Source organism: Sylvia atricapilla, chromosome Z (assembly GCF_009819655.1).
Source record: "Sylvia atricapilla isolate bSylAtr1 chromosome Z, bSylAtr1.pri, whole genome shotgun sequence".
Taxonomy (NCBI): domain Eukaryota; kingdom Metazoa; phylum Chordata; class Aves; order Passeriformes; family Sylviidae; genus Sylvia; species Sylvia atricapilla.
In genome coordinates, this window is record NC_089174.1 from 11,530,735 (window position 1) to 11,557,045 (window position 26,311).

The 26,311-nt window shown below is 41.2% G+C and overlaps 1 protein-coding gene across 1 annotated transcript in view; it reads left to right on the forward strand.

Annotated features, from left to right (window-relative positions):
- Window positions 1-26,311, forward strand: part of RASGRF2 (Ras protein specific guanine nucleotide releasing factor 2) — a 113,394-nt gene that overhangs the window by 26,615 nt on the left and 60,468 nt on the right. Inside the window, exons 2-8 of the mRNA XM_066339950.1 lie at window positions 9,625-9,731; window positions 20,582-20,729; window positions 21,744-21,833; window positions 23,019-23,272; window positions 24,170-24,249; window positions 24,685-24,878; window positions 26,069-26,178. Coding sequence (XP_066196047.1) covers window positions 9,625-9,731; window positions 20,582-20,729; window positions 21,744-21,833; window positions 23,019-23,272; window positions 24,170-24,249; window positions 24,685-24,878; window positions 26,069-26,178 — 983 coding nt within the window. The remainder of the gene's footprint in view (window positions 1-9,624; window positions 9,732-20,581; window positions 20,730-21,743; window positions 21,834-23,018; window positions 23,273-24,169; window positions 24,250-24,684; window positions 24,879-26,068; window positions 26,179-26,311) is intronic.

The window sequence follows — 26,311 nt, forward strand, 5'->3', positions numbered from 1 at the left end:
TGTAAAGAGCTTTGAAAATGTCAAATCCTGTGTTTGCATAGTTTCAGAATATAATTAGAAGACAGTCAATTAATCCACTTCCTGTAAATTAATACATCAAAATTGTTTGCTGTATAGAAATTGTTTGTGTGAATGCTTCGGGGTGGATTTATCTTTTTTTCTTTTTATTTTTGGTACATACGTGACAGTGTTTGCTGAGGAAGCTAGTTTTCATTCTTGCAGTGCACTCTGTGGGAATGCAATCTTCAAAATCCAGGCACTTGGTATAATTTTATTATTTACCTGCCTGCTAATTCTTTAAAACAAAGCTGTGTGTTTTCAGCAGTGAGGGTAATTTATTACCTAGAAAAATTTAACTTGGGCTCAGGAGAATTTTTCATTATTTTCTGTGTTAGGGTTGATGAAGGAGGGTGTGTGTCTCATCTTGATCCTGTATGTTTGGCGCTCTCTGGAGAGATTTTTCTGGTCCATATTACATAAGTAATCAAAATAGAAGGTTACAAATGTTTCTTCTGGCCTTTAAAGTCTGATCTTTTAATTAAAATACAGGGATGTCTTCTGCAGGGCAAACCAAATGGTGAGGTTTGTGTCAGAATTGGTGTGGAGGAGCTTTTAGCACTGTCAGGTTTCAGAGGAAAGGGCTGCAGAGCTCTGGCTGCCATTTGGACAAGGAGGGGAAGGCTGTCAGTACATGAGGAAAGGTTAAGGTTGAGACAACTGGTGAACAAATGAGACAGAGTGAAAAAAAAGCAAAACACAGAAAGCTTTGAGTCCTGAAAAATGTTTAACACTGCAAGTGATTACAGTACTGCCTTTGGTCTGTTTCTATCTGTTTTCTCCGTCTGTCCATTTTGTATAAGTTTGAACATCACATTTTTCTACTAATACAGCTACATTCCTACCGATACAGCTCTATTTCTACTAATTTAGTTGGATTTATACTAATTTAATTGTATCATGCTTAGTTATGTGGTAGGGCTGTAGTTTTAGTTCACTTCAGCTGTGCCATGCTTGAAGAGGGACCAAAACTTGGACCGAGATGGCTAAAGTTTGGCCCAGATGGAAGCTGCTGAAACCCTGGAATGGGGGCAAGGATAAGGAGTGAGGGGCTGTGCCCCCAGCCCACCTGCTGGGTAGGTCATCAGTAGGGAAAATGGGATTTCTGTGCTCCTTCTCCATCCACTTGCACTGCAAAAGTTTCACTGCTCTCACAGGTAGGTGCCTGCCCATTTGTTGAACTTTCCACATGAATGGATCTGTCCTAAAAGCGTCTCAAATTGCCACTACAGCCAACACTTCCCAAAAAAGTGGTTGCTCCTTTGCCAGTGTAAGAAATATATTACAGAGAAACCGAAGACTGGGAGGGGTCAGAGGCAACAAGTGGTGGCTAAATGTGTTCAAGTGTGAGCTGCAGCTCTGACTGCAGTGTCCTTTCCCCCGTACTTGGGAGGATTAGAATCCTGGGAATGCGGCTGAGGGTGAGCAGAGGGCTGGCTGTGTCCACCAGCAGGTCTTTGGAGCAGTTCTGTCTGACTCTGGGCTTGGGCAGGTTGGGTTTGGCCGTGCTTTGTAGGAATCACTCTCCACTTTCCAGGAACTCAGCCTGTAGGAGTATTCTCAGGGCACAGCCACAGCATCAGTCACCTGGGGAAATGAGATGCAGAGATGTGTCAGAGGCAGCCCCAGGAGCCCTGGTGCACGTGGGAGGGGAGGCAGCAGCCCTGGCAGGGCTGTGAGTGTTTACTAGAGACTGTGCTGTCCCTGCAAGGCAGCTCTCAGGTCCCTGGGAAGCAAGTGGCTTGTGGTTTCTGGCAGGAAATTCCCACTGGACTGTGTCAAATGCACTTTGGGAAGAAGTTACCCTTGTTCAGCTTATTATTAGTGAATAATTCAGCTTCACCTACTTCTTGTATGGATTCCTGTAGGTTTTACTTGTTAAAATTTCCTTTTATGTGGCAGAGTTTTTCCCTGTTCATAAGCTGCTGCTGAAGTACAAACGGTCTGCATTGAAAATAGAGCAGATGGGGCCATATTAGCCTGGTTCTCTCATCCATGAAAACAAATGCTATAACCACTGTAATTTGGTGTAATTTCAATGCAGGTCAACAGAATTGCAGGAGAATTTAGGTCCTCAGTGACCTTTGTGTATTCCTTGACTTCTGTTTTGCGTGCAAGTTGGGCAGGGTATATTCTAATTGACAGAGCAAGAGTTTATAACACAGGGTGCATTTATGTGTAATCTCCCTAATTGGAAAACTGTTGATTGCATAATTACATATAATTATCTCAGTTGTTCTTGGCCAGACAATATTTGCAGGATGGCTCAGGAAGGCAATTCACTGTCAGATGTCAGAATAGATTTTGTGAAGCAGACTGGCACTAGATTAATTCAATATTGATTGAAGAAAGTAGATATCAAGCCATTCCATCCCCCACAAGGTATTTTGTAGTCGTCCAGTTTGAAGCTAAACCTGGAGGGGATACCACAGTCCAACTCTGAATATCCTTAGTGTGAGAGATCCAAATCACTAGCTTCTAATGTGCTCTTGGCAGATAAAAGCCCTGTTCTCATTTATCTCTTGAATTTTTCCCTCTGTAGTTCTGTTCAGTATCAGATGTCTACCTATCAGGGATGATGAAGTAATATTAAAATGGTAAAAAATACTCCTTAATCCCCAGGTGTCACCAGAAAGAAACACAGAACCTGAAATTTGCCAGTATCTCTCTACCAGGTTTGCAAATTACTTCTTTTGTTTTTTTAGAAAATCAAAATCAAGCCCAAAATCAGCAAGAAAAACACCAGGAAGCTTGTAAGAGCCAGCACTTCATGAAGGTACCAACGCATCTCATTTGTAATCAGGTGCAAAGCAATCTGAAGGCTGTAGAGGACTCTCATGCCAGCAAGGGAAGTTTTAATTAGCCCCTTTAGGACTATGAGAAAAGCTTCAACCAAAGGTCCAACTGCTCTAATTACCTGTCCCTCATGGACAGGATAAGGACATGCGGGGGAAGGCAGCAACATAATACTTATGTTACTTTTCCCGTCCCTCTCCTCTGAAACAACTTTCCAGTTATTTTCAGCTGCAGGACTGTTTGCGTTCCAAATATGTGAATTCTGTGTATTTGCTAGCCCAGAAATTCTGCACAGTGAACCCTGTGCTCTCCCTGCACATCACTGTGACTGCATTTACCACTTCCTTTGTCACAGAGCAACACCAGACTATCACCAGCTCTGTGAAGAACCGATTTCTTCTGTTTGTTTTGAAGCTGTTTTCTCTGACCTTTGTTTAATGGATTTTTTATTTTTAATTGGAAAAGAAATAGACCTGTGACACCCTATTAATCCACTTTGTACACCTCCTGGTTTTACAGACTCTTCTTGTATCCCCAAAATTGTTAATTCCACACAACTACAGAACATTTTGGTTGGAAGGAGCCTTGTCAGAGTTTCCTAATACAACCCTCCCTGCAATGAGCTATGGCATCTTCCCCTTGATCAGGTGGGTCAGAGACCTGTCCAGCCTGTGAATATCTCCAGGGATGGGGCACCCACCTCCTCCTGGGCAGCCTGTGCCAGAGCCTCACCATCCTCATGGTAAAACACTCCTTCCTTATATCCAGTCTAAATTCTTTGTCTCAAAACCATCATCCCTGGTTTTTTCTTTGTGCTGAGGAGTCCCAGATTAAGTTTTTACCTAACTAGCTGAGACAAGCTCAACCTTTTCCACGCCACTTCTTTTTCTGAACCTTTCCCAATATATGTCTGTGTGAAAAGTCCAAAAGTACCCATGGTATTCAAGATGTTTCATAGTGTACCTGCCTTGTTCACTTTGTTGTTTCTTTCCCAGTCATCCTTGTACTCTTGATTTGCTTCTTTTGGCATTGCTGAACATTGGGATGGTATTTTTACGGATTTTTTCCTGGGATCTTGCCCCTGAGTGGTGGTACCAAGCATGGAGTCCATCTTTCCACATGTGAAGCTTGGAATGTTTTTCCCCACGTGTCGCTTTGCATTTGTGACAATTTCTGTCTGCCATCTTGCTGTCCAGTAACTCAGGCCCGTTGAAGTTCTTAATAATACGTTTTCATCATTACTATCTCAAATAATTAACAAACTTTATCATCCTGTGTAATGCCTGTCCCAGTCCTCAACAGAATTCCCTGAGGAAGTCCTGTGATGACTTTGTTTCATTATAAGAACTAACAGATGGCCCAATATTCCAACTGCTTCCTAACTTTTGATTGAATTTTTTTTTAATCTGTGAAGTGCTGCTTTTCTTTTAAGTCCTAGATGCTTAAGCATTTCCCTAAATACCTCTCAAAGTTACCGTGAAGATTGTTTTTGTTGCAAATACCTGTTGACCCTTCTGAAAGCTCCTCTGGGTTTACAGGAGATGCCATTCTTGTACAAAAACCATCTGACTCTTCCTGAGTATATTGTGTTAATTCTGATGTCCACTAATCCACTGTTCTCATTATAGCTTCTACTAATTGGTGTGATACAAACATGAAATGGGTTGCCTCAGTAGATCTCCCTGGAAGCTTTAAAATGAGTTCTTAGTCCTGTCATTATTCCATTCTCATGCTAATTTAACAGCAATGGGATATGGATTTCCTGCCAGGAGTGGTGGCACAGCAAGTCCCAGCATGGGGGAATCTTCCCTGGCAGAGGGGAACACTCTCCTGCCCACCAGCCTGCTGCTGGCAAAGCCATGGGATTACAGGATGGTTTGGGTTGGATGGGACCTTAAATCCCCTACATCTCACTCTCTGCCATGGGAGGGACATCTTGCACTGTCCTGGGGTGCTCCAGCCCGGCCTTGAACACTGCCAGGGATCCAGGGGCAGCCACAGCTTCTCTGGGAATGCCATCCCAGCGCCTCCCCACCCTCCCAGGGAACAATTCCTTCCCAATATCCCATCTCACCCTCCTCTCGTTGAAACCATTCCCCTTGTCCTGACACTGTTATAGATCATCTCAATCCCAGTGAGGGATTGCTGCCTTCTCCCTCAAACATTTGCCTCATCTCCATACATGCATCCTTGTCTGCTTAATCCCTTCTAGAGGTGCTGCCTTCTTCCCAGTATTTCCCCTTCTTTTCCTTCCCTTTCCCCAGGATGTGAGAAATACAGAATACACATTTTGCTTTGTGTTTCAGAAGCAGGGCAAAATACTGTCAGTAGAACACATCTGAAAACTTCACGAGTTAATGTGTCCTTGGATAGCATAAGCTGCTTTGATTTAAACTGCAATTTGGTGCTTTTCCTTCTGGGATTACTGAGGAGTTTTCAGTTGCTGCAGTGATTGTTCTCTTTTGCTCAGTAATTTACTTGCATTTCAGGTTGCACAGACTTCTAGATTTTGAAATGAAAATGTCTTCAGAAGTCAAGAACAAGAAATATTTTAACTTGTCATGTTAAATTTTAATTAATCACCTCTGCCACCTTTTTCAGCATCAAAGGTGTGCAACACACCCTTGCAAACATTATGCAGTGAATATAAGCCTTAAAAACACGGCAAATGATGAAGCTTCCTCATGCCTCACATTGAGATAGGCTTTTGTTAGAGCTCTTAAATGTTTTGGTAGCAAGTTTGGTAGTACACAGGCAAATTTTCCACCATTTTTTTTTCATCTGTGTCTTCCATTCTTACCAATATTGACACCTGTAATTTCCTTTTACCTAACTCTCAATGTCCTGGCTTGAACAGCTATACCAGGACTGCAATGAATTGGTGAAAAATTGGGAAAGAGCATCTAGTGAGGTCATGGCACAACTAAGTTTTAAATGACAATTTTACAGTGCATTATTATAAATCAGTTTTATGTTTTGTAAGGAAAGCTTAGGGAAGAGCAGACCATGGGCAGGTATCTATTGCCAGACCACATACACAATTTGAAAGTTCATAGGACAATTTGGTGTCACCTGGTGCCCCTTGGAACATGATTTACCTGTTGACTCGCTGATGGGTGGGTGGGAGATCAAAAGCACTGCTGACACTTGCATAATTTCCCCATTTGCCTCCTGCACAGTCAAAGCTGACCAAATTTACGAGGAGCTGAAGGCAGGAGCTCACAGTGGAATTGCCAGGTGGCATTCCCTGGGGCAGCAGCTGTCCTCACCTGTGCTAGCACCTCTGTGGGAATCCTTCTTCCTCTGTGTCCCTCGGTGTTTCAGTCATGGGGTTGTTTGGGGCATCACCACTAATTGACCTCAGTGGTCTTAAAAGCAGTATTTCTGTTATAGGGCATGTATAGTTTGGGTGAATTTTTGTTTTGTTATTGTTGTTGTTGTTTTGGATTGGCTTTTGGATTTTGGTTTCTGTGTGGTTGTTTTGTGTGTGTGTTGTTTGTTTGTTTGCTGTGTTTTTTGTTTTACACTTTCATCAGGGTTTTTTGTGAGAATTTGATTGATTTTTTTTTGTAATCAGAACCATGTTTTTTTCCCCTGTGAGGGGGAAATGTTGGCAGCTGTGGAGGTTTTGCTGCATCCTTTTGAGCACTGCCATCACTTGGGCAGTTTCATAAGGGCAGAGTTGTGCTGTGAGCTGCTGGGCAGTCCAGCTCTGGTGCAAGACTTCTTCACCCAGAGTCTGAGCCTGGCTCTAGTCTTGTCTCTGCTGCAGGCACCCATCAGCTCCTTCCTCATTTCTCCTTTCACTGCAGGGGGAAACTCTGGTTAGCCCCAGATACAGTCAGAGGAGTGACACACAGCAGTGCTCCTGATGTCCCTTAACTCTCTCCTTGGCTGTCAGTCATGCTTTCATACCTGTACCAGATACCTGAAGCTTTTCCTCCTCTTTTTTCTCAGGCTTTACCTTGAAGAACTCTGCCATAAGTGTTTTTGTGCAAATGAAGCCTTGCCATGTCACTTGTGTGCACCTGAATACTGAAAAGACATCTTGAAATGAAATGGCCTAATTTGCTTTATGTCGAAATACAGGTTGTTCATATTACCTTCTATGAGTCCAATGATTTTCAGAATAAACATAAACAACAAAATTATTCAGTGGAACTTGAAACACAAGTGCATTCCTGGTATCCAGCAGGTGGGATAATGATGGTGATGAGGATAGTTGATGTAAATATGTACTACAGTGCTTAAATATCTACTGTTATCTCTTCAGGAAAAGGATGGTGTATGTGAAGAAGTGTGTTTTTCACCTGTACTGTGCTACTGTGATGTGCAAGCTGAACTGTTTGGCATTGAATGGCAGTGCTAAAATTATATTGTCTCCGTGTGATTATATATACAGGCCCACTCACATACACCGTTTACTGGAGAATTTAATAGTGCATCACAAATAACATCTTATTTTCTTGTAGTAAATCAGTTTTTTAAATGGGAAGCATTTATTTTGAAAAGAGAATTCAAAGATGACTTTGTGATTCTTTTTAGAGGCATGTTATGATATTTTTATTGCACTTTGCTTGGTCTAGGGTTGACTATTTCTTGATAAATGATGTGAGAGTTGATGCTGATGTTTGAATGCAATATTCCTCTTTGAGGGGCTGACAGATATAGCTGATTTCAAAACAAATGCTTTCTGTAATTTAGTTTTAGTTGCCATTAGTAGGATCCAGACCTACTGTGGTTGCCCTCTAATTTAAATGTATGCATTTTCTTGGTCTAACTGAGTGTTTCTGGCGTGCCTGTCACCATGGTGACTGCACACCTCTGAGTTTAAATTCTGTGACATGAGATCACTTCAAGTCTTGCTTTAAAGAGGTTTGAGTGGCTGCACTTCATAAGTAGGGAGGGCTCTGATATTGTCTCTAACTTGAATCCCCACACAATGGGATCAAATCCAGTGCTTGTCTGCACTTGTGTCTTTATTCTAATTTTATATGTAACAGCTTTATGAAACGCAAATAACTTGTTACATAATATGCAGTGCTGAACAGTGTGATTTATCTTTAAATATGCTTTTTAAAATAGACTATTCCACCCTATAAACAGAGCTCATTTGTGTGTAATCTTGCTGCACTTTTCAGTGTGCTGTAGGTTATTTCCAACTGCACTGTATTGTAAAAGTTTTATCTTTCGCTGCTATGGAGAATCCTATGGACCTGGTTCAATGTTTGGTGTTTTTTTTTTTTCTTTCCTATTCATGGCATTCAGGTTTAAATTATATGCTCTGTACAAACCCCACAGGTTATAAGATTGTCTTTTACTCATTTGTTAATCCTCATTTGGGCTCTGGAGCTGTTTAATTTCTTAACAGATCTGAGCCTGAACTTCCTTTATTTAAAGCCTGTAAATGTCAATACTGCTTCTGATTTGGCCTGATTTCTGTTGTGATTGTCTGTAATCCTGCAGTTCTGGTGGTCTGCTGCATGAGGAGTGTTTTATATATGTGTAGTGATGTTTAACAAATTAATATAATGCACAAATGAATTATTTCTCCTCCTAGAATGACTTTTTTTTGTGTTTATGTTGCCCTTAAGGAGGGTAAATGTACAAGTGCTTGAGTTTGGCTGTTGGACTCCAGACAGGAATTTCTGTTCCTTGTGCACAGGTGTGGAGCTGAGCAAGGGATGGGGGAGTTCTGGGCAGTGAGGAGAAAGGAGGGAACCAGAGAAGTTCAGTCATAATTGCTCCTGGACGACCTCAGACCCAAACCCAGACGTTTTTATGACCCTCACTGGTCCTGCTGCCTATGAAGCATCTGAATTTCTAAAGGTGCATTTAGGGCACTTATGGAAATTAAATAAAATGTGTTTAGGTAGAATGTTTTCTGGCCTGCTTTCATCTGAGCTGGAAGAAGTCTATTTGCTGCCTGGCTGCAGGTTGGTTCACAATAACCAGCCTGGGCCAAATAAGGTTGTAAATAACCATCCCTGTGAAATGGGAGCTAAAGTAGATACCTGGTGGCTGTCCCCTCCCCGTTAGCTAAATCTCTTAATGCCACATTCTGAAAATAGCAAAAACCTCCCTGGAAGCTCTGTGGAACATATCTGGGCAATGCCCTTCATGCAGGGAATGCCAGTGAGAATATGACAGGTTTTGGGTGAATAGCATTTTCTTGTGAAAACAAAAGGTAGCTGTGATACAGGTATGGGTGAGGCTTCTGGAGAGGGGGACAAATGTGTTTGGGGAGTGTGATGGATTAGAAGGGTCCCTGTACTTCTGTAAGGGTGGGAAATAAGCTGGAGGCATTCTCAGTAGGAGGTGATGATGGTTCCAGGCCTGGGACCCCATGCTGGCTTGTGAGGGAAGTTTTAGGTTAAAAAATGAGAGAGATAACTGCTGATGTCCCACTGCAGTTCTGTTATTGTACTTGGCTGTAGGAGCTCTTTAGGGAATTGTATTTTGTTGTCTTCGATGTGGAAGTTTAAGAACAGTTACTTAGCAATAAGTACATTAAAGCTATTACCTTGATTCACAGGGCAATATTTTCAGGGTAGTTTTAACTTCAACCCATGTTTCAAGACTAAAAACACATATTCCTTGGGCTGGTAGAGCACTGGGATGAGTATAAAAAAATCTTCTGGTGTGTTTTATTGGTTGGGTGGTATGTTTTTTGGTTTTTGTTTGGTTGTTCTTTGTTCCTTTTTAAAATTTGATGTATCTTTTTCATTTAAGAGTTTCTGAACCTTTTTTTTCCTTTGTTCTCATTTGCAGCATTACTTTACTGTTCTCTTTGGCCATGAGGGGCAGAAGCCACTGGAGCTGCGTTGTGAGGATGAGGTTGATGGAGATGAGTGGGTAGAAGCTATTCACCAAGCAAGGTATGAAACTTGATTTGTGACCCTCTGATCCATTTTATTACAGATGATAAATGGATAATACTTTGAAAATCTAGACCCACCTTCCAAGCAGAAATAAATGTTAACATGTTGTGTGTTGTTTGCAATTCATGAGTATGTAATAGGAAAAAATCACTTTTAATGTTCAACGCTTATTTCACAGTCTTTTATCTTTCACAAGCAATTGTGTTGCAGTTGAAATTAGTTCAGGAAGGATATAATTTTATTAGAAACAATCCCTAGGATTAGTCCTCTGTTAGAGACAAGTGTGTCATGTGAATGAGGAAATTAATTATATGACAGATGAATAAATGATTTTTTTCTTAAATACTCTTATAGAGAAATAAATGGAAGAAAGAGGAGGCCAAGCCATTAAGATGATGAAGTGTGACAAATAAAATTTTGACTTCAAAACTGAAATTCTGAACCACCTGACCCACAGTTTTGTGAAAAGGGATGTGGTAGGACCTTGAGCCATGCAGTAGTCTGTGCCTGAGGAGAGGTCTGTGTGGCAAGTGGCCATGGTTTATGTGTAATCTAAATGAAAGTCTTCTCACTGGAAGGCTGAGGAATGGTGTGCGGAGGCAAAGCCACTGCTGAAATGCACTTTCTGCAGCCTCCTCCCATCCACACTCACCTCAGCTAATCTGCAGTGCCATGGTAACGCACAAGGAGCCAGGCAGCTCCCGAATTGCTTAGGACATGAGCCATGTAAACAGAAGTGATTCTGCTTCAGAACTAAAATTGAACACAAGCGGCTCGTAGTTTTTTAATTTAGATCTTGTGAAATGAGGCCCTGAGGCCACAGGCCTTGTGCTGCTGATGTCTCGAGAGGCTAGACAGTGTCAAAGGAATAAAACGGGTATTCATTGAAAGCCCTTCACAGGATACACCCTGGGCAGTGCAAGAGCCTGGTTGTTGCTCCACCCAAGATGGATGGAAGATGGATGCTGACTCATGAGGTTTCACACTTTTATAAGTTTTGGTCCATGTACACATTGGGTTAATTGTCTAATTACAGCTTCAGGTTATGAAGTTTGCTCCCAGATTGCTCTCCTCAGTTTGCTGTTTGCACTTTTTTGGGCCTGAAGCTGCAATGGTGTCCTTGGTTCTGGGGCTGAAAAAGGATTGTTTTGTCCAACTAAGCTGTGAGGAGAACTTGCTAACACTATATATGAAGTTTAGAGTTACATACCAATGCAGCACAGAATCTGGAAAATATGAAAGCTAAAACTTAAGGCATCATTACCTGGGCATCCATCCCTGGGATCTGCATCCTCCTCTTGGTGCTGGTGACTGCTGAGCAGGGCCCTGTCCTCTCCCAGGAGAGCCCTGTGGGGTGGCAGCAGCTTTAGCCTGGTGCCCTCGGGGTGACCACATCATTCCATGCCTCTGTGGTCCCTGGGGCTCAGGCTTGGGATGTCCCCTGTGTGTCACAGCCATAGCCCTGTGCTGCTGCAGGGCTTGTCCGTGGTCTTTTGCTGTAGAGTACTTGGTGCCTTGGAGTGGCTACCTAGAACAGAGACTAGACAAGACTGAGAAAACGAAGCAGGTATTTATTAAAGGCCTTCTATAGATTAACTTTGGGCAGTCAGAAGCCTCCTAGAAGTTACATCCAAAATGGACAATGCTCGTGAGTTTTTAAGACAATTATAAGCTTGGTCCTGATATTTACATATCAGGGCATAATCCTCCAATTACAGCTTCAGATAATGAAGTTATTTATGCCCAGTTTGCTCCCTCCCAATTTACTTTTATTTCTACTTTTTGGGGCCTGTTCTATGTGAAACAATAGGGTGTCCTTGAATTTCAGGCCCAGATGGATTGATTTTCCTGACCAAAATGTGAAGACAATAGCTGACACTCTATATGGAGTTTAGAGTTATACACTAATGCAGTTACAGGATTTGAAAAATAGGAAAGATAAAATCCTGAGGCATCCTACTGACACTGAGTGAAGAAGGAAGCAGGGCGTTTTGCCTCATGCTTGTGGCATTCAGGGACAGCAGTATTCTGGGGTTCCCTCTTTGCAGCATCAGTTTAGTTTTGCCACAACCTTTCCCTGACAGGAGGGAACAGCCGGGGATCGGGCTCTGCTCCCAGGGAACAGGGACAGGAGGAGAGGGAACAGCCTCAGGCTGGGCCAGGGGAGGCTCAGGTTGGACACCAGCAGGAATCTTCCCATGGAAAGGGTGGTCAGGCCTTGTCTGGGGCTGCCCAGGGAGGTCTGGAGTCCCCATCCCTGGTGGTGTCCAAGGAAAGGCTGGAGGTGGCCCTCAGTGCTCTGGGCTGGGGACAAAATGGGGATCTGGCACAGCTGGGACACGATGGGCTGGAAGGGCTTTTCCAATCTCAGTGATCTTGGGATTCTGGGATTCTTGTCCGTTGCCTGGTGTAAAAGGCGTGTAAACAAGAAGAGCTTCATAACAAGAGGTAAATTTTTTGTCCTTATGGTTCAGTCTGTTAGTGTGTCACAGAGGAATTTTCAAGGTAGAAACTGACACGAAATGAAGGCAGTGATAAACAATACACAGCTGAAAACATTGAGAACTTGGGAAGAAGTTGGTTGTGACGTTCAGAGTCAGGGGTGGTTGACTTTTGACTCCACCAGGAAGTTGTAATTGCAGGTTTTACAGGACAGCTGGGTCTCTGAGGCCACTAAGATCAGTATTTTTATCTCCATGCCTTTTCTATTTGACTACTTTATTTGGGCCTATCTCCTGATGATACTGAACTATATGGATGCCTTTGGGACAGACAGTCTCATTGTCCTATGATATTTGTGGGATTTTCTTAATCACCTTTTCTGCATGGGTATCCAAATTCCTTGGGGAAGTTTCCCAGGAATACGGACATGCTTTTCTTGTGTTTTCTTGGACAAAATTCCAACAAGTGACAAAAAAAATTGTAAAATCTAGTAGGTAGGTGTGGAATGTTATTCCCTATTGTGGGTTACCTCCTTGCTCTGATGATTTTCTACTTCACTGGAAGCTGCTTTTGTTTGCTTTGCCTTATGTCAAGCAAAACAACCTGGAATTTCTAATTAGTTACTAAACCATTGGGTTTTTTGCTGAGGATACATAAAAAAGAGGCTAAAGTAATAGTTTTAGCGTATTGTGTAAGACTTTTCTTGCCAACTTAATTGAACAAAATAGCACAGATTTTCTCTAGAGAGAGAATTTTTTGCCTGTGTCATGATCTAGACCTTGTCCCTTGAGTTTATCTATATTTCTGACAAATGGGAGAAGTTTTGGCAGTTTCTTAAGTGCCACTGTTGATTTGATCCTAACCTAAGGTTTTTGTTAGGAATTCCTGAATGGCATTTTATGCAGCATTTTAAAGATACTTTTTTGTACTATCTCAGGTGTCTTAGTTACAAATTGTAGGAGCCATTGAGGAGATTGCCACTACTCTTATATTGAAAACAGACCTGGGAACATCTTCTTCTATATGAGTATGCTGGCATTTGAGAAAGGGAAATATTTAATTGCTTTCCAGAGGGTCTTATCCTCATGAAGAGCTGTGGTAATCCCTGTGTTAGCTGAGAAAATGCAACTGAGGTAGTTGAGGCTTTTTGTTTTCTTAGATTGACATATAGAAAATCTAATTTTGGACTGCCTTTTTGTTTCCCAGTACATGTTTATAGCCATCAAAATTTCTTTCTTGTCTTATTTACTTTGTCAGTTATAAACAGTGTTGAATAAAGGATGCTCCAATCTCAGTGTACCCCATGATCCACACTGGGTAAATAAGAAGTTATTTGGGTGCCAGTACATAATTTAAGGACCTTTTCTGCTGTGATGTCATCCATTGTTTCTGTCCACAGAGCCCTCTCCTCACATGGGGGATTGTTTGGCTTTAGGGCAGGAAGTGGGATATTTAATCCAGTACATTTTAATGGGCTCTCATGATCAGTTCCACGTATGTACTTACTTTTCTTCTCCTTCCATTTTATTTGAATTTTCACTGTTTTGGTTTCTCAATAATATCCAGGGTGGCAGGGTGTGGTTTGCTTGGTCTGAGCTACATTTTTTGGGCAGGACGATTTATTCCTGGCAAATCCTAATTCCTCTGTCAGTGACTGCATCTGGAAGTCCTGTTTTTGGCTTTTTTCTAGAACTTGTTCTCTTATGAAAAAATCTCTCTCATCCTGAATAGACTGAGGTGCACTCTCTTACAAAATCTTCTATATTTTAAGGTTTTTTGCATTTAGCTCAAAACTCTTTTGCCTTTTTTTTTTTTTCCTTATGGATGCAATATTAATAAAATTTATTGGACTTCTCTGCTTTAACTTATTCCAAAGTCTTAAATTTACCATGTGTGGGAATGAAAACCCTTCTTTCATGCAGGCACAAGTGTAAAATTAATTGGGAAACTGATTTGAAAAGGAAATAGGCTTTTTTAATTTATTGCCAGCTTAGTTTTAATCAATCTCATTCCTCCAGGTCACTGCACAGGTGATGTGGGAGAAGAGCAGGGAGGAAAATGGGAATGCTTTTTTTACCTCAGTTGCTGTTTAAAGTGTATGAGGAACTACTATCCTCTCACAATTTAAAATTAAATCTAAAATTTAAAATTAATAACAAACAGAAGCAAAAAGACTTTCTTTCAGATTTGTAGGCACTCTTTGCTGCGTATTTTACACAATATTTTGCAGGTGGTTGTAGGCTCAGTGCAGCAGCTCAGAGCTGCCTTGTACTGATGGTTTGCTGTCAATGAAGCTGTATTAGTTGAGTCCTTGTGCTTTAATAACCACAATTTTGTGGGTTCTGGTGGACTGGAAGTGAGGCAGAGGGGCGCATCCAGTACATATGCCCAGTGTGGGCCCCCAGAAATCACTGAGATGTGCAGGCTGCCGGGAAGCTGCTCCTGGACCTCCATCCCCATGATGCCTTGGAGTGGCCACCTAGAACAGAGGCTAGACAAGATAGAGAGAATAAACTGGGTATTTATTAGATAGATTTTGATAGATTTTGATAGATTCACTCTGGGCAGTCAAAAGCCTCCAAAGTGCTCCACTGAGATGGGATGATGGTCATGAGTTTTTCAGACGATTATAAGTTTGGTCCATTTACATATCAGGGGTTAATCCTGCAACTGCAGCTTCAGGTAATGAAGTGATTTAGCCGCAGTTTGCTCCCTCTCAATTCCCCCCAAAAATTTTGTTTCTACTTTTTGGGGCCTGAAACAGTAGAGTGTCCTTGAATTTCAGAACCAGATGGATTGATTTTCCTGACCAAAATGTAAAGACAATAGCTGACACTCTATAGGGTGTTTAGTGTTATGCACTAATGTAGTACAGGATTTGAAAAATAGGAAAGCTAAAATCCTAAGGCATCACCCAGCTGCTGGAAGTGCCCGTGCTGCTCTTGGCTCCAGCTGGCACATTCTGGTCTGCAGGGTCATCTCTCTGCCGGCTACCCCACCCCGTGGTGTTCCCAGAAACTGGGCTGGGTCTCTGGTGCCCTCCAGCAGCCAAACCACAAAGTCCCTGTTGTTCCAGCCTGGCCTTGGTGCGTCCCCAGCGCTGGGCTCGCCCGGCTCAGCCGTGGCTGGTGGTCACACACCAAGGCTGGGCTCACACCTCTCCTGTTGTCCCTGACACTGCAGGGACCTGTGGCCTCTTGGTCCCAGCTCCAGAGAATGGCACTGACAGCTCCATGGATGTACACACAGAGTCCCCTCACCAATGAGAAGAATGAGAATGGTTTGATGAGAAGGCAGGATGGGTAGTGGTGGTGATGTGCAGATCATGGCCAACAAGTGCATTAATCACTCTGGTTACCTGTGATGCTTTATACCCTTTTATCCCCTAATCTCTGTATTTTCCAAAACTTGCTGCTCCTCAAACCTATTCCATGCCTCCCTTTCCCTCCCTTTGCTTCCTGCACTTCCATAACAAGACTTGTATAATTCCAAAATGCTCTTCCCTGTAGCCCATGAAAAGTTTCACACCCGTATGATTGGTGGCTGTTCTCAGCCTGACAGGAGACGTGGAGAGCCTTTCCACACACTCTGGGCACACCTAATGGCAGCATTTTAAGAGCTTCCCTTTTAAAGGAGGCTCAGGAAAAAGAGGGAGAATGATGTTTTACATGGGAAGATAGCAAGAGGATGAGGGGGAATAGTTTTAAACTAAAAGAGGGAGATAAAATTGATGTTAGGAAGGAATTGTTCCCTGGGAGGGTGGGGAGGCCCTGGCACAGGGTCCCCAGAGAAGCTGTGGCTGCCCCTGGATCCCTGGCAGTGACCAAGGCCAGGCTGGACACTGGGGCTTGGAGCAGCGTGGGACAGTGGAAGGTGTCCCTGCCCATGGCAGGGGTGGCACTGGGTGATCTTTAATGTCCCTTCAACCCAACCAATGTCACAATTCTGTGATTCATGGCTGCTTATGCTCTGAGTTTTGTCTCAGTTCTGCATGATGGGGTGGGGTGCCATTCTCCTCCAGTTTGTGGCTAAATTTCTATAGTCAGATTTTTCTGGCTGGAATGCCAGGACGATGGGAATAGCTGGTTTTGGTGTGAGTCTAGTGGATAGCGCGCTGGCTGATGAGAAGTGCTTCCACCACAGTCTCCATCCCACATGACAGGGTGACCTTCCCTCTCCTTTCACCCCTGCTCCTGAGTGAGCCATTCCCCATGGACACAGTTTAGGTGCTTTGGTTGTTGAGTCCATTATTCCAAAGGCTCTGTCTTCCAGCTGGTATTTACTCCTCTCAGTTAAAAAAAAATCATGTAGCAAAAATCACTTGGGGTGGTGGAGGTCTCATGGTGCCCTATAGCTCTGGCTGGCACCAGGATCCCTCAGAATCCTGGATCACACACCAAGGCACCTTGCTTAGTCACAGGGGTGGGTTGGTTATGTTCTAGTGCAGCTTTTAGTGTTCCCTCCCTGCTGTGGCTGTGACTGTGCCATCAGGCTTTAAAACCTGTCTGGAGGGTCTTTGTCCTCTGTTTAGGAGTCCTGCAGCTGCTCAAGGTGGGTGTGGGGACAGATGCAAGCAATTTCTTCTGCACTCCAGACAGCCAGAGTCTGGTTTTCATAACAAGTGAATTAGGCTGTGCTTTATGCTTTTCAAGAGGGTGGTTTCATGTAGCCAGACCAAGTGCCTGGTTCTCCCAGCAGCCTGAGCAGCTTTAGTGCATTTAGCATGGAGTGCTCCAATGAACCATAACCCTGGCCTCATTTTGGGACAAAACTCAAAGAAATTTGCTGGTAGCACTACTGGAACTTCTATCCTGGCTTGCTGCCAGAGCAAGGAGACTTTAATAATGAGGCTACGGTTAAAATTTTTCCAGCTTTCCTACCAGTGTAAATGGTGAAGCAGTTTTTCTCAGGGCTTTATTAATTTCTTCCTCTGTCCAGGAGGTAGGTGGTGGTCGATCAGAACTTCTTGAAATACCTGGTTTGAGCTCTGTCTCTACAGGTGATGGTAGTAGACAGGTTCAGCCTCAGCTTTCATTTATCTGTACTAGACATTAAGGAATAGATTCCCTCAATAAAATATTAATTCAAATTCATATACGCTGTGGTTTGCAGCAGTTGTTTCTTTCTATTAAACCCAGACAGAAAACCAGACCTAGGCTGGCTGCTTACAAGTTGTTTCATATATTTTTCAGAGTTCCTTTGACAGCTGAACATTTTTGTGCAATTTTCTCTGACAAAGATTTTTTATACATGTGTGTTAATGTCAATATTCATACCCTGTCCTCTTGTAAGGCTCCTGTGATTACTCTGGATATTCAGATTAACACTTTTGGGCATGGTGATCTCTACTCAGGCATGCAGAGAGATGGATGGAAAGGGCTCCTGGATGGTTGAAAGAACATGAAGTTTATTCAAAAAGCCTTTGATTTTTCCTTTCCAGGAGTAGTTTTGAGAAGGAAAATTGATTTAAGCCTATTATAAATTAGCGTAGGTTTACGCAGGCTTTCCTAATTAACTCTTCTTTGTAATGCTGATTATGGGAGTGAAGATGTTGTTTGGTTTCCAGATGTTGTTTCATTTCCTAAAATGAGCCTGACATTTTAGGCAACCAAAGCCACCCCTTTGAATTATTCTAAGAGCATCTCAAAGGAAAAAAACTTCAATCCTCCAGAGCAAAGTTGTGTGTTCCCCAGTAAAACAAAGCTGTGGAAGTCCAGCTTAATGTATTTAAAGAATCCAAGATACATAAATAAATTTCTTCCTTGAAAGGAGGAAACAAAGAAGTGAAAGAAAAGCACTATAGCAATATCTTGAGTCATACATCGGCAGTTCATCCTTTGTGAGTCCGTGTCCTACTATTTTCCTGCTGTTTTCATCAGTTTGTACAAAACCCAAGTGAAGCCTGTCAAATTCTGTGTTGAAAACAATTGGTAGTAAAACTTCTAGAACACTTTGAAAAGAATAAACAGAAAAAGAGGATGTTTCACCTGTCTGGATTTGGGTTTTGGTAGGAAAGACTATTTTTATTAAATGTAAATCCAGGAATTTTATTTACATATGTTACAAACATTTTTATCTTAATGACGTTGTAAAACAATTACTGCTAACTCAGACATGATTAGTGCTTTTTATTAAGACACTTTTTAGAATGTACAAATGCCTTTTCAGGGTGCAAAGAGATGAAGTACTCTGGTTTCTGAAAAAAAGCCCAGAATTCTTGCAAAACTGAACAGATTATTATTGAAAAATTTTAAAGAACCTATATCATACTTTGCTGCTGTTTTCTGCACAACTGAGTGATAAGTGGATTGCTTCATGACAGATTTATTTATGTACGTTTTTTACTTCTTGGAAGAGGTGCCCTGACCTTTCTTTTTCCAGTGTATTGTTTAATTCTGCAGTGGTCAAAATATAACAGCAAATGTAATAGAATTAAATTTGCTTCTTATTCTTTTTATAATCTGTACAAGGAGGAAAAACTTTTACTTTATATGATAGCTTTAGGAACTTATTCTAATTATTTTAAATCCAAGCTTGTTTTCCAGGTTACGTGTTGTGCGGTGCTTAATATTGCCCCCCTCCAGTGTGTAAGTGCACTAACACAGATTGAGATACAAGTAAATATTTATAGAAAAAACACACTATAGAGGATGCACATTGCTGCAATTTTAAGAACCTCACAGTTTTTAATAGCAAATGTTCATTGTTTTATGAGTGCTATAACAAGCAGGAAGACATTTAAAAGAAGGAGATTTGCAATCCAGAAGTTCCTTCTGTTGAATCCTGTGCTCAAATTCAACAACGGAAAAAGACACGATATCAAATAGCAAGGGATCCTTTGTCAATGATTTAGGGCCTCCATTCTGCTGTGTTTTGTTTGGTCTTTGTCTTGTAAATTTATGTAACTCTAGGACGAACAGCCTTCCTAAAACCTAGGTTAAGAGGCAGCAAAGTGTCTTGATTTTGCTGCTTCAGGATCAGTCTGGTGAAGATTCTGCACAGGGAGAAACTGATTTCTCCTCTATCTGAAGCTGAGAAACATTTCTGGTGTGGTGCTCTGATTGTGGCATCTAATTGCACTAGGGATATTGACCCTTTTCAGGGAAAAGCTGCCCAAGAGCTAAAAGAAAGACTGATACCGTCGTTCCTGATACTGATTAGATTAAAGGCATTTATTTCAGTAATGTTAAAATGGCCTAAAGGATAAAAACATGTGTTAGCACTCTAAAATGACAGTTTTGATGGGAATTCGTCCATAAACAGATCTGGCAGATGGAGAGAAATAGTTCTGATGAAGTGCTACATGCTCCCCCAAGTCCTCCCAAAAGATGGGAAAATATCAGGACCTTAAATTAAATAAAAAAATTTTAATTTACTGAATTCTTTGGATTAGCGTGAGAATTAGAAGCTCATAAAAAGTGCGGTTATCTTGTTCTCAGTATCTGGATACTGTGAAACTGGGTAGTGTTGCACTTGTGTCTAAAAAAGGATGTTAAACTCTCTCAGTCTGGATGATTTGGTGGTTATGATTTGGGTGGTTTATGATCAGGCTACATTATAATTTAAGCCAAACAAATGTGGCTTTGCAAACTTATTGCCACTGAGGCTGTGTTATCTGTCCGTGTCCCATGAGGGAGTTGTGATGCCCTGAGAGGCTACCTGGAACAGAGGCTAGACAGAGCTACAGAAATAAAATGGGTATTTATTAAGTATAATAACCCTTCCAAGGATACACCTTGGGCAGCACAAGAGCCCGGTGAAGGCTACACCCAAGATGGATGCTGGCTCATGAGGTTTCACAGTTTTATAAGTTTTGGTCCATTTACATATTGGGTTAATTGTCCAATTACAGCTTCAGGTTATGAAGTCCCATCCTCCCAGATTGCTCTCCTCAGTTCACTGTTGTTTACACCTTTTGGGGCCTGAAGCTGGAATGATGTCCTTGGTTCTGGGGCTGGAAAAGGATTGTTTTGTCCAGCTACACTGTGGGGAGAACTTCCTAATATTTTATGTGAAGTTCAGAGTTATATACTACTGCAGCACAGAATCTGGAAAGCTAAAACTTAAGGCATCATTCCCCTCCTTTAGAGGCTAGACAAGGCCTCTATCTTGTCAAGTCTCTATTCTGAATATCTACTAATAATAGGTATTTAATAATAGGTAAGTATCTAACAACAGTAAATATCTAACAATAATAAGTATCTAACAGTAGTAATGTTTTGCACAGTCAGCTGTCATGCTAAGAATAATGATTATTATGAACAGTTCTTTAGGCACAGAAGAGGAATAATTCAAAACATTTTCGTCTGTTTTTTCAGTTGTTTCAGGAGCAGAAGCCTTCTTATACTAAAACCACTAAAACCCAGTATCTGGCTGTTTTTAGTTACCTGAGTTTTCTCTGGCAGCTACTCAGACATCCTGATTGAGCGGGAGGTGCTGATGCAGAAGTACATCCACCTGGTGCAGATCGTGGAGACTGAGAAGGTGGCGGCCAACCAGCTCCGGCACCAGCTGGAGGACCAGGACACGGAAATTGAGAGGCTCAAGTCAGAGGTGTGTGCCAGGCCCACCAAGCAATCACTGATTAGAGCATTCTGCTGGGTACATGGCTCTGGTGATGCCTTGAGAGGCTACTTAGAACAGAGGCTAGACAGTGTTAAAGGAATAAAGTGGGTATTTATTCAAAGACCTTCACAGAATATACCTTGGGTTGCACATGAGCCCGGCGAAGGCGACACCCAAGTTGGATGCGAGATGGATGCTGGCTCATGAGGTTTCACAGTTTTATAAGTTTTGGTCCATTTACATATTGGGTTAATTGTCCAATTACAGCTTCAGGTTATGAAGTTTGCTCCCAGATTGCTCTCCTCAGTTTGCTGTTGTTTACACCTTGTGGGGCCTGAAGCTGCAATGGTGTCCTTGGTTCTGGGGCTGGAAAAGGATTGTTTTGTCCAACTAAGCTGCGAAGAGAACTTGCTAACACTTTATATGAAGTTTAGAGTTACATACCAATGCAGCACAGAATCTGGAAATTATGAAAGCTAAAACTTAAGGCATCCACTGATGTTCAGTATTTCTGTAGTATTCTGTGAAAATGCCAGAACCTGGTGAGGTTAATGTAACAGTCACTCCAATGACTCCTTAGATAAATAATTTTATTTGAAATATTTGGGCCTGTTGGGTTACTTTTCCTGTCAGGATGTTTAAGATGTCACACTGCTTTGCAGAGTGGCTGCCACTGATTGCATTGTTTCCTCCCAGCCTTCAGGTTTGGATTTGAGTGATGGTGTTACAGACTGTTCCAGACTGCTCTGATTCCCTGGATGTTGTTAAAAACCTTGTAGTCCCAGGCTGTAAAGCCCAAAAGACACAGTTATTTTTGGGGGCAGAACCTGCTTGTTCTGGGTTCCCCATTCCAGCTGGACAGGGATCTATACTGGCCTGAAGTGCTCCAGTCCCTGTCCCCAAATGTGTACTGGTCCTTGGGCTGGGGGAAGCAGAAATTGTTGTTCAACCAAGAGTTTCATTAATTCGAGGAAGCATTTAATGAGTGTTTGGTTTTGTCAGATTGTAGCACTGAATAAAACAAAGGAAAAAATGCGACCTTATCAAGGCAACCTGGAAGATGAAGATCCAGATATTAAAAAAATTAAGAAGGTAAACATGAAGTCTTTTGTGCTTAAAGGGAAGAGGGTGGGATGAGGGGTGTACTTCTGTATTTTGATCAGTCTGGTTTTATTTATTTGCTCTTTAAGTATAGTCAAATAGCATGTCTTCCTTTGCCCTGCTCCTACTTAAATCTCTTCAATTGTTTATATTTTAATGCTACAATAATCTTGTGATGTATTAGCATAAAATCCTTCATGGAACATGTCAAGTTTCTGTCTTTTTCTGGGGTGTGCAGTTTGACCCAGGGTCAGCACTGAGCTGGTAACTTGGTGTGAGTTTTTCTTTTCATGTAGATTAACCATTCTTACAGAAGCTGGGAGCCCCTTTTAGTAGCAAGAGAGCTTTGAATCTGTATGTAATTAATTGCATTCTGCATCTTGGTCATTTTGACACTTGGCCTCCCTTTTTTTTTTAAGTTATTTTTTCAAAGTAAACTGATACCAATGAAATTTTGCACTTCTCTTTCAAGGTGAATGATCTTCATATCAAGGTCAGGGCACAGACATAATAAAATTTCCAGTGATCAGATGTAGACCTCCTCCCTAATCTTTAATCCACTTGCAGCTTCAATAGATATTGTTCTTAGTTAGATTTTTCCATGGCATGGGGGTGCTTTTTAAGAATGCCAAAAATCTGTCTTTTTGAATACCATGTTTGTTGCCTTGGTGTCTGATACCAAGCAATGTATTGATACATATCTCTAAATACACATACCAAGTGTTATCTGTTCAAAATGAAAAGCAAACTGAGCTTAAAAAATAATTTGAGAATTCTTAAATTATATTGATAATAATGATATTGAGTCTGTGTTGGAATGTGTTACCTGAAGGCATTGCAGGATACCTTTGGGGTATAGGAGAAATGTTTTGGGAGAGGAAGAAGGAACTGCACTCATGCTGAAGGGAAGAGAACAACACTCCAACTTGCAGTATAAAATTCTCATTCTATGTATGCCATGTTTTTACAGTCTGTTTCCTGGCAACAATTATGACCCTTAACAAACAGAAATGTAAAATGCATTTAATTACAGAACAATTATATATCAATAAGGGAACGTTTTTATTTTTGAGCAAACACTTTTATTTTTGACGGTTATTTCTACAGTGAAGAGCTTATGATAAGTCATGTAATGTGTTTTTTCTTACTTTCATTTTCTACATGATCCCTTTTTAGGTTCAGAGCTTCATGCGGGGCTGGTTGTGCAGAAGAAAATGGAAAACCATTGTCCAAGATTATATTTGTTCTCCTCATGCAGAAAGCATGAGGAAGAGGAACCAGATAGTTTTCAACATGGTGGAGGCTGAGTCTGAGTATGTGCACCAGCTTTATGTCCTGGTGAACTGTTTCCTGCGGCCCCTGAGGATGGCAGCGAGCTCCAAGAAGCCACCCATCAGCCATGACGACGTCAGTAGCATTTTCCTCAACAGGTATAGGGGATTTATTTGGGATTTTTTGTTTGTTTTGGGAGGGTTTTGCGGCTTTTTTTCTTTCTTTTTTTTTTGTGGATTTCCCTGACTACTTGTTCCCATTCTGGTTCAGCTGAAGGCAGAATCCTGGCCCTTGTTTTATCACTGGTGCAGGTGGTATCACTGACCCAGACATGTTTCCAGGACTATAAGGCAAAGGTTCTGCAGGTGATGCTGTCAGAAACCAGCATGACCTCTTTGCCTTCCTGCATTCTGTGTCTTCCTCTGCTAGAGGGAAAAAAGGACAGATGGTGCCTCTTGGGGCAGTTCTCCTAATTTTCTGTCACCTTTCCTGTTTCTTTTTTTCTTTAAAGAGAGCAAAACTGGACTTAGTGGCCTCATATGATCCCGATTAAGACCCCAAGGATGAGAACGTCAAAGCTTCTATTTTCTGTTGTCCTGCCTAAGGAGCCTCCTTCCCTCTCACTTGTCTTTTCATATCCTGCAAAAAAAGAATTGTTCTTTCATTAGGCATCCAAGTACTGCTGTAATGAGCATGTTCAAGTAGCCCAGGAGGCATCTAACATTAGATACAGGATTGGGATTGCATCCAAGCCTGCCCCAAACCTCTGAGAAATAGAATATGTTCCTTTAGTCATGAGGCAGGTTTCCTTTCCCTTGTTAGAATATGAATATAATGTTGGAATATTTATATTGAATACTACGCATTTTTTAGAAGCACTGAGCTAGTATTTTTAAACAATGCAATAAAAAGAAGCACTTATTTCCATAACAATAACTGTCTTCTGGTCTTTTTCTAACAAAGTGTGAAAGAGGAATAGATGTTTCTCTGTGAATTATTAATTAGAAAACAAAACCAGAGTTGTCTTTTTGATTGTTTTAATACTTGTTTTTCAGTGAAACAATCATGTTTCTTCATGAGATATTTCACCAAGGCTTAAAAGCAAGAATAGCTAACTGGCCTACCTTAATTCTAGGTAAGTTACTTTATTTTCTGTAGGGGTATAACTTTCATATTTATTTTTGGAAATTCAGTGGAGATTATTTTTTTCCTAAAGACTTGACTTCTTAAAAGTCCTTTTTGAAGGGGATGCATTTGCAGCATTAAAACCACAAGGTCAGGTGTAGTAGGAATCCCATATGGGCAGTAATGGTCTGTATATGAGAATTCCTCTGCCCTAAGCATTGATTAGACTTGTATTTTTGGTAATACTATCTGACCATTAGGTAATCAGAATAACCATCACAGGGCAGGTGAAAGAGCTATGTTTAATGTTTCTAAATTGTCAGTATATTGGAAACAGAGCTGATTATAGTAATTCACTTCCAGAGAAAACACTGCTTTCTTTAAAAATACGTTTCAATCCATGGGTAGCTGGGGAAAAAAAAAGGCATTTCTCTTCTTTTTCTAGCTGACTTATTTGACATTCTGCTGCCAATGCTGAACATATATCAAGAATTTGTTCGGAATCATCAGTATAGCCTACAAGTGCTGGCAAACTGTAAGCAAAACAGAGATTTTGACAAACTCTTGAAGCAATATGAAGCCAACCCAGCATGTGAGGGCCGAATGCTGGAAACTTTCCTTACCTACCCCATGTTTCAGGTACTCCCTCTGTACTTTTTGTGTATATTTGGTTTTACTGTTTGGTTCATTCATTTTATATTACTGACATTGAAATTGATTGAAGGTTCTTCTTGCTTAACTAGAAATACTCTCCTGCAAATTAGTTCAGTTTAATTTATTTTGTTGCTTCACCAAGATTCTGCCTGTAGAAGATGTCTTCCCCAGCTATTCTGGGTCATCTTTGTTCAGTCTTAAGAATGTTGAGGGGGAGTGTGGAATGAGGATGGCACCAAAGAAAATTGTTAAGGAGCAGTTCCTTGACTTAGTACCCCTGATTATAAAGTCCATAGAGAGATGATATTCAGTAACTTAGAGCAGCTGTAAGCACCTTACTGGGAATACGTTTTGTATCTTTCTCCCTGCTTTGTTCCCGAGCGATTTGGTCTTCAGAAAATGAAAAAAAAAGGGCAAAAGTTTTGAAAACTGTACTTACCCTCCTCATATTTTACTGTGATCTGCCTGGAATAGACATTTGCATCTGTTTTAGGATGTCTGTGAAGCACTGGCCTGAGAATTTTGTGTCTTTATAAATTTAACCTGACATTTTACTCATCAAAGGAATAGTGAACCCCCTCAGATTGTGTAGTTATTGGCCAGCCAGATAGAGAAAAAAAATTTAAAAGGGGCATCACTGACGATGTTAGTGGTAGTTATTCATATTAGGCTAAGGAACCCTTAACACCTGCAACAATAGTTTTTTAACTTTTGAAGTGGTAGACTTTAAAGTTTTTATGGGTTTGGGGTTTTTTTGGGTTGAGTTGAAATCAGGTCAAGGGAGGGAAAGAGATGGTCCTGTTCCTGTGTGATGAGGAATGTTGTTATGTCATTGCTGATGACTTTCCACTTGAGCATAATGTTGCCTCTCCTCCTACATAAATCTTGTTGTGTCAGACGAGTTATGCTGCACCATCACTTGGTTCTGGTTAAAAGCTCTGAAGGGTCCTTCTTTCTGTGGTTAAAAGCTCTGAAGGGTCCTTGTTACCCTGTAGCCTTTCACAGTCAAATACTGGACATTCTTCAATCTCCTTTTGTGCAATGTGAATTTTATCTGAATGCAAACAGGTCACCTGGTATTTTCAATGTCAAAAGAAATTTACATGCTCATAATCTATTAAAATTGAGGGAAGGTATATATGGATTTACTGATATTATACCTTATTGGTTTCAAGATTCCCAGATATATTATAACACTTCATGAACTTTTGGCTCACACACCACACGAACACGTTGAGAGAAAAAGCCTTGAATTTGCTAAATCTAAACTAGAAGAACTTTCAAGGTAAGATTTTTCTACCTTGTGTCTGATAATTTTGAATTAAAGGTTTTCAAAATTTTCTTTATTTTTCTTTGGTTTTGCTCCTTTAAAAAAGATTTGTATTTTGAAGAAAAGGATAAAACCCAAAACAGAAGAT